The following is an 8,275-nucleotide window of genomic DNA, read 5'->3' on the forward strand; positions in this document are numbered from 1 at the left end:
CTCCCTCCCTCCCTCCCCCTCTGTCTCCCTCTTTCTCTTCCTCTCTCTTTCTTCCTATCCCTCCATTCCATCTTAGAATCAATACTGGGCATTGGTTCCAAGCAGAAGAGCTTTAAGGGTTCAGCAATGAGGGTTAAGTGACTTGCCCAGTGCTACTCAAGGCCAAATTTCCACCCAGGACCTCTCATCTCCAGGCTCATCTTTCTATCCACCTAGCTGCCCGCCCCCCCACCATGATGGTCCATTTCCCAAAGCTGCCCACCACCAGCCCCTCCTGTCATCACCTCCAAAGCATCCCTCCTTTTCTGAGTCAGAGTCCCCAGGGAGTCCCACTGGTCACAGATGGCCTGGCAGCGGCTGTTCACAGAGGCTGCATCATGGTAATCCAGTTCACTGTAAGGGGCAGAATGTCCACTGACTCTCCAGACCCAGGCTGGCCCTGTCTCCATCCCTGAGCTCCCACCTCACCTCCAGTGGCCTTGGTCTCAGGATACCCAGGTTCCCCAGCTATTATAGGGCTTCCTTACTGCCTGGCATGATCATAGCAACCCACCCCCCATCAGCACCGGCACAGGGCTCATTTCTGGGCCATGGGGGGCATGGAAAGAGAACTGCAATGAGACAGAGACCTGGCTCTGCCCCTTACCTTCTTCTGAGCAATGAGAGGTTGGGGCTAGATGGCCCTGGGATCCCTTCTAGCTCAGAGCCCTAGGGCCTGGCTATCCTTCTGCTAGGAGACTTTCCCAGACCTCCATAGTCTTAGTGTCCATTTTTTTAAACCCTAACTTCCATCTTAGGATCAGTACTATGTATTGGTTCCAACTCAGAAGAGGAGTAAGAAGCTAGGCAAGGGAAGTTAAGTGACTTGTCCAGGGTCACCTATCTAGGAAGTATCTGAGTCCTGATTTGAATCCAGGACCTCCTGCCTCCAGGTCTGGCTCTCTATCCTTTGAGCCACCCAGTCACCTTGATCTTCATGTCTATCACAGCTCATTTGTCCCTAGTTGTTTGCACATTGTCTTCCCTACTCAACTATAAGCCCCCACCCAGAGGCTATTTTTTTCCTGTCGTATCCTCATGGCTTGGCACCATGTCTGGCACATAGTGGGTGTTTACTAAGCACTACCTAACATAAACTCACAGACAAGAACAGTGCCTGGCACATAGTAGGCGCTTAAAGTCCATGTTGTCACTTCACCACTAGGGCTTTCAGTCTACTCATTTGCAAAATGCAGATGATGACAAGAAAAAGAGCTGACTCTTAGGTGGCGGTGGCAAGGAGGTCTCAGAGTCAGGAGCACCTGGGCCCACAGCCAGCCTCTGCCATATCCCGGCTATGTGGCGCTGGGCAAGCCCCTTCACCACTCAGTGTCCCAGACCACACCTTGTGGGGAGGCCTTGCAGAATAAGTGGTGATCTGGGCTAGTGGAGGGAATTTTCTCAACGAGAGTTCTTTCACTCAGGAAATCCCAGATCTAGGCAGCCAAGGCAGAGCTGGGACCTTCTGCCTTCAACTTCAGTTTGACTTTGTCCAGCATGAGCTACTCTGCTGGGCTTCGAGGATCCAAACTGCAAGGGGCCGGCCTCAAGGAGATTCCATTCTCCTGGAAGGCTACAAGTGAGGTTCCGGTGCAAGTTCTGCGTCTAAGGCATTTTTTGCCACCTTCTTATTGGGTGAGGGCCCAGCAGTAGTGGAGATGGGCCACTAATGGGAGGAATGGAGAGTGGGGAGGGGGTGCCAGAGAAACTCCCCAAGCGGTGGCCAGAGGCAAGTGTCATGAGAGAAAGAGATGGAGACCAGAAGGGCTGAGGTGGGAGAAGGTGACGCTTGACCTGAGGAAGAGGAATGGGAGAGAGGCAGGAAGGGAGGGACGGGACAGGGCATTCCATACATACATACTTGAGCTCCTGGGCTATGGCAGCAATCTGCTCCACCCTGTCCTGGTGGGCGGCCAGGTCACTCTCAAAGGCCTCGTGTCTCCTTAGCAGGGCCCGTACCTCCTGCAGGGAGGCCGACTCATAATCCCGGTGGCTCAGCATGTCTTCCTTTCCTGGAGGAGGGAATAGCAGATGGCCCCCAGCCACCACAGTCATCCAGAGAGTCACCCAAGTCAGAAAAGTTGGAGGCCAGGAGGGCTGGAGGAGACTTTAGAGACCCAGAGTCCACTCCTACCATTTTGCAGAGGGAGAAACTCTAGCCCAGCATGGCGAAGGGACTACTCACTCAAGGCTATGAGGTGGGTCAGTGACAAAGGTAGGACCCTACCAGGCCTCCTGATCCCTGTTCTGGGGCTCTTCCCTTCCCACTGTGCAGTCAGGACAAGGTTATGTTTTCCTTGGGCTCAAATGGAATCAGAGAATGCAGAGCTGGAAGGACATCGGTAGCCAACCCACACCCAGAAAGACCCATTATATTGTCCCCAACGAGGGGCCTTCTGGCCTCTGCCTGAAGACTTCCAGAGATGGAGACCCCCACCTCCCGCGGTAGCTCCTTCCATTCTGGGACAGCTCTAATGCTTAGGAAGTTTTTCCTGACGTCTGGCCTCAATCATCACTCTGCTGCTTTGCCCACAGCTCCGGGTTCTGCCCTGCGGTACCAAGTACCAGATGTCTAACCATCTTCTTTCAGATGCTTGAAGACAGCCAGCACAACCCACCTGCCGAGCTGAACAGCCCGTGTTCCTTCAATGGAACTTGGTACGACATGGCCTCCAGGACCTTCCCCATCCTGGCTGTCCTACTCTGGACACCCTCTAGCTGATCAATGGCTTTCCTGAAATGTGTTGCCTAGAATGGAACCCAGGCCTCCCAAGATGGCATAACCCTGCCAGTGTAGAACAGGACCTGTCTCCTCCTTAGATCTCCAACTGATGGAGGCTTTAGAAACCTTGGGGCAGCTGGGTAGCTCAGTGGATTGAGAGTGAGGCCTAGAGATGGGAGGCCCTGGGTTCAAATCTGGCCTTAGATACTTCCTAGCTGGGTGACCCTGGGCAAGTCACTTGATCCCCATTGCTTAGCCCTTACCACCCTTCTGTGGTATAGGGATTGATCCTAAGCCTAGAAGGTAAGGATTTTTCTTCTTCTTCTTCTTCTTTTTAAAAACCCTTTACTTCTGTATATTGGCTCCAAGGGGGAAGAGTGGTAAGGGTGGGCCATGGGGGTCAAGTGACTTGTCCAAGGTCACACAGCTGGGAAGTGTCTGAGGCCGGATTTGAACCCAGGACCTCCCATCTCTAGGCCTGACTCTCAATCCACTGAGCTACCCAGCTGCCCCAAGGTAAGGGTTTTTAAAAAGAAAAAAAGGAAGTGGTGGCTGATCTCTGGTTCCTGAGGAATCCTGGTGCTAGATGGGAAGCAGAGATGGCCAATGATTCCCATCTTTATTAATGGCTTTGATGAAGACGATGATGATGAGTTGCCTTGGAACAGTGCAAGGACAGCTGGACTTAGAAGGTCTGGGAAGACCTGGGTTTGAATCCTACCCTACCTCTTAGCTGGGGGACTATTGAAAAGTCAAACAATCTTCTGAGCCTCGATTTTGTTTTTATCTGTGAAATGAGGACAACAATGCATGTAGTCTCTACTTCACACACTTGTGAGTACCCGGTGAAATGGCCTATGGGAAGCACTTTGCCAACCTTAAGACCTTGAAAATCTCAGTGCTCTGGGTGACTCGGAATGTAGGTTGTGGAGACGATAGTGGCCTTCCTCAACAAGAGCTCCCCACATCAGTGAAATCACCCTGTGCACACTCGGGCTCTAAGGCGATGGTTCGGCTTCTGGGAGTGCCCTGGGGCAGGGCCCTTACCCCGGGTCCAGGCCTCATGCAAGGACGCCTTCTGCTGGAATTTTTCCGCCAGATGTTGTAGGCGTTGAAGTCTCCTGATCTCTGCCAGCAGCCAGTCCTCATAGCCCTTCTCAGCCTGTTCCAGGCCTCGCCAGGCATTGGCAATGTCCTGAGGAGGGAGAGGGGGCTCTCTTGTGCTCCTGGGCCAGGCCCAGCCCTCCCGGATCCCTGCACCCTCGCCCCCCACCCTTAGGAGGCCCGGGCCTTGGAGCTCACCGAGACCAGCTTGCCCTCCGAGGGCATGAAGGCAGGCCGGTGGCTGAGCCGTAGCTTGGTTTGCAGGGTATTAAAGTTGATCTCCAGCTGGCACTTCTCCTGCACACGGGGTGGTTTGTGTAGCCTCCGGTACTCCCGGAAATCCTCAAGCTTCCGCTGCATGGCACTCATGCTGGGCTCGCTGGTCCGGTTCTCCAGCCAGGGCACTGTGCGGCGGATCCATTCCAGCAGCTGACAGAGAGAGGGTGGGCAGGACAAGGGTAGGTGCCTGGGCCACCCCTTGGCTTCTCCTCTCCCACCACAATTGCTCGGATATCCTCCTCAGTCGACTAGAAGCTCTGCGGGGACAGTCACTGTTGGGGTGCCTCAGGAGATAATTAGTAATGGTCTCCCTCTTGTTCCATCCCTTTCTGGTCCATCGAGGCCAGAACCTTCTTAATGCACAGGTTTCACCCTACCAGTCCTTGCTCAAAACTCTCAGCGGCTTCTCTTGCCTCTAGGATGGGATGCAGGATCCCCCATGATTCGGCTTGTTCTCTGGGTTCTGGCTAGCTTGGACCTCCCTCCAATCGCCAGGCACATTGCTGAGGCTACATCCTACCTGTGTACATGGAAAGGGCCATCCCCCGAGGCTGGAACTAGCTCCCACCTACTCAGCTGACCTCCTGCCCTGCCTTCCTGGCCTGGCCCGGGTGCCATCTCTTCCGTGAAGCCTTCCTGGGCTCTCCTGACTGGAAATGCCTCTCGTTTCTCCTATACACGGAGCACAGTCTAATTCCTGCTCTTAAGTGATTCGATCCCATCCTCTTCCCAGTGGACTGAAAGCCCCTCGAGGGAAAGCCTGTTGTCTTATCTCCCTCTGCTCAACACCCAACCCAGTTGGTCTATAGAGGGCTGGGGTGGGAGACTCCAGGGTGAGAGGGGACCGCTGGTAGAGTTTAGAGGGATCAGGGAGAAGGCGAGCCAGCCGACAGCTTGGCTAAGAAGCAATGAGGTGTGGAGCAGTTGGAAGCAGGCAGATTCTAAGCAGCAGGAGCCATCATGGGGGCCCCAAGGCACCCACCTCACTGGCCAGTTTCTCATATTCTTCCATCAGCTTTTCATTCTCCTGGTTCACCGCCAGCACCTTACAGATCCTGTTGGCCGCTGTCTCAGCCTGGGGAGAGAAGGCAGGGATCCAGAGTCCCCGAGCCTACCTCCTGGATGGGCTGCCTTCTCTTCCCCATCATGGGGTGCGGGTCCCACCCTTCCTCTGGGGCCGGCCGGGGATTCCCACCAGAAGATGAAAAGATTGGGAAACCGAGGCTTAGAAAGACAAAATAGTGGCTTTCCCACTCAAGCCCTTGGGAGCAATACTTGTTCCATGCCCACCAGTACTGGCCCGCCTTTGCCTCGGTGGTCCCCTGCCTCACCCTGGAGCTCCGGACTTCCTCCAGCGCATTTGTCTTCCCCCAAGTCTAAACCTGATCCCTCCTCCTCCCTCCCACACCTCCGCCCCGGCCCCTTCACCTGCTCAGCCCCAGCAAAGGCATGATAGAAGCAGGACACGTAGGTCATGACAGCCTTCTCGTCGGGCTTGGGGGTGTTCACGATGTCTGAGGGTGCAGCAAAGAGCGGGGGGCATCAGCGGCAAGCAGAAGGCTGCAAGCCTGGCTCCTCTCCCTCCTGAACCCCTTCCCTGAGGCCTCGGCTCCCTTCTGCATCTTGGTTTCTCCCATCAGAGTGTGAGCGTCTCGTGGGCACAAATGAGGGGCCCAGAGAATGTTCTCTGTCCCTCCGTCCCTCTCTCTGTCCCTCCGTCCCTCTCTCTGTCTCTTCCCTCTGCTCTATCGCTTGGTCACTGTTTCCCTCCTCCTTTCTCTCTCAATCTGTCTGTCTCTCCCTCCCTCTCTTTCTTTGTCTCTTTGTCTCTTTGAGTCTCTCTGCTGTGTGTCTCTCTCTCCCTCTCTGGCTCTGTCTTTCTCTCTCCCTCTCTTCCCCAGCACCATCCCTCACCCCCTTGGGAGTCATCAGAGTATGGTGCAAAGGCCTGAGGCCTGGAATCAAATTCCAGCTCTGCCTGATGTCATGCCCTTGGGTGGCCCCAAGTGAACATTTGCCTCCCTGGACCTCAGTCTCCCCTTTGGTAAAAGTGAGAGGGTGATGCTGGACAGGCTCTGAGGTCGCCTCTGGCTCTGGAGCTATGACCCGGGATCTCCAGGCCTCCTTAGAGCCCATCGAGGGATGGCCAGAGCTCACTGGCTTTGGGACTAACTGGGCATTGGGACACCAGCTCTCTCCACACCAGAAGCCAGGCTCCCACTTCCTCCTGGCAATCTCTCCTGGCCCCTTCCGCCCGTAGTGATCCCTCTGGGAGGACTCTTGGAGAGCCTATGAACTCACCTCCCACTTTACAAAAGAGGAAACTGAGGCATTGGACAGACAAATATGGGGGGGCTAGAAAAGGCTACCAAAATGACCCACCTCCATCCTGTTTCCCCCTTTGTCTTTGGGGGCCAATATGGCGTGGTACAGTGAAGAAAGTGCTGACTTTGGAATCAAAGGCCCTGGGTTAAAATCTGTCTCCACCCTTTACTAATGGTGTGACCTTAGGCAAGTCACTTGAGTTGTCTAGATCTCATTTTCCTTAGTTGTAAAACAAAGTGGTTGCACTAGATATCCTCAAAATCCCCTTCCATCTCTAATGTTACAGTCCTATGACAGAGAAGATGTGGCCCAGCGATTACTTGTGTTCTTTTGGATATTTTTATTTTATGTCTAAGACTTCTGGGGGCAGCTGGGCAGCTCAGTGGATTGAGAGCCCGGCCTAGAGATCCTGGGTTCAAATCTGGCCTCAAGACACTTCCTAGCTGGGTGACCCTGGGCAAGTCACTTGACCCCCATGGCCTACCCTTACCACTCTTCTGCCTTGGAGCCAATATACAGTATTGACTCCAAGATGGAAGGTGAGGGTTTTAAAAACAAAAAAGATTCTTCTTTGTGTGTGGTTCTAAAAATGGTTAGAAAGGGGGCAGCTGGGTGACTCAGTGGATAGAGAGCCAGGCCCAGAGACGGGAGGTCCCGAGTTCAAATCTGGCCTCAGACACTTCCCAGCTGGGTGACCCTGGGCAAGTCACTTGACCCCCATTGCCTAGCCCTGACCACTCTTTTGTCTTGGAACCAATACACAGTATGCATTCTAAGATGGAAGGTTTATTTATTTTTAATTGTCAGAGACTCTTCATTGGGCTTGAATAACATACAAGCTAATAAAAGAGAGTCCCCTGAGAAGGGGGTGAGGTGGGGCAACCAGCCGAGGGTCATGGGAGTAGTAAATCGAAAAAGGGGGCCATTGGAAGCCAGGCTATAGCCCTAGAAGAGGCACGAGAGGTCAGAGGATTTGAACTCAAGTCCTCGGCCTCCAGAGTCAGCACTTTCTTCTTCCTACCACACCAAAGACAAAGGGGAAAGCAGAACGGAGGCGGCATCCATCCTAGGGCTCCTCCCGCTGCGTCTTGTCCCTGGTCCATTTGCTACGTTGTCATGGGAGCGGGTTGTGCCCCCCCAGCCCCCCCCCCAGTCAGCCTGGAAGCTCTGGGAAGGCCGAGCCTGGGGCTTGTTTCCCGTCGCCCTCCCAGTGCCCACCTGGCAGGGTCCCCGCACAAAGGAAGGGCTCGGGCCGCATTCATTGACCGCCTAACTGATTCCTGGCCTCGGCGTCCCTCCCTCTTACCTTCCGCATCCAGCATTTTGGGGATGTCCAGATACTTCTCGGCTACCTCAAAGGCAGTGTTCAGGTTGCCAATGGGGTCGTCCTGGGAGGAGAGAGATTGTCCAGGCCAGGTCAGGGGAGAGGCAAAGGCCAAGGTGAAGGAAACACAGTTAGGGGGCAACAGAGAAGCCTAAAGTGTATTCGGGCCGGGCCAGGGGCTGGCTGGGTCTGGACCCTCACCTTACGGAGTTTGGCGTAATCAATGAGGTCAGGGCGGTGGCGATGGATGAGAGCACAGAGGGCCAGGCCGTCCTTCCAGCTGGGGGAGAGAGAAAGTGTGAGGCTCGAGCCCTCTCCCCTCATTAAAGCTGTGGCCCGTGGTCTCCTTTTTTTTTTTTTTTAAATAAAACCCTTACTTTCTGTCTTAGAGTCAATACTGTGTATTGGTTCCAAGGCAGAAGCGTGGTAAGAGTAGGCAATGGGGGTCAAGTGACTTGCCCAGGGTCACTCAGCTGGGAAGT

The 8,275-nt window shown here is 54.4% G+C and overlaps 1 protein-coding gene across 1 annotated transcript; it reads right to left on the reverse strand.

The window, feature by feature from the left end:
* Positions 1-232: 232 nt before the first annotated feature.
* On the reverse strand, positions 233-8,117 carry LOC123254951 (alpha-actinin-3-like; the record flags this gene model as incomplete). The annotated part of the gene is made up of 8 exons (XM_044683835.1): positions 7,995-8,117; positions 7,776-7,857; positions 5,573-5,658; positions 5,127-5,219; positions 4,064-4,294; positions 3,809-3,956; positions 1,901-2,051; positions 233-393 (listed from the first exon to the last, which is right to left on the reverse strand). Coding segments are annotated over exons 1-8 (1,075 nt in total), but the record flags the coding sequence as incomplete, so codon positions are not given.
* Positions 8,118-8,275: the final 158 nt, after the last annotated feature.

This window comes from Gracilinanus agilis, unplaced genomic scaffold (assembly GCF_016433145.1).
Source record: "Gracilinanus agilis isolate LMUSP501 unplaced genomic scaffold, AgileGrace unplaced_scaffold36301, whole genome shotgun sequence".
In the NCBI taxonomy this organism is placed as follows: Eukaryota; Metazoa; Chordata; class Mammalia; order Didelphimorphia; family Didelphidae; genus Gracilinanus; species Gracilinanus agilis.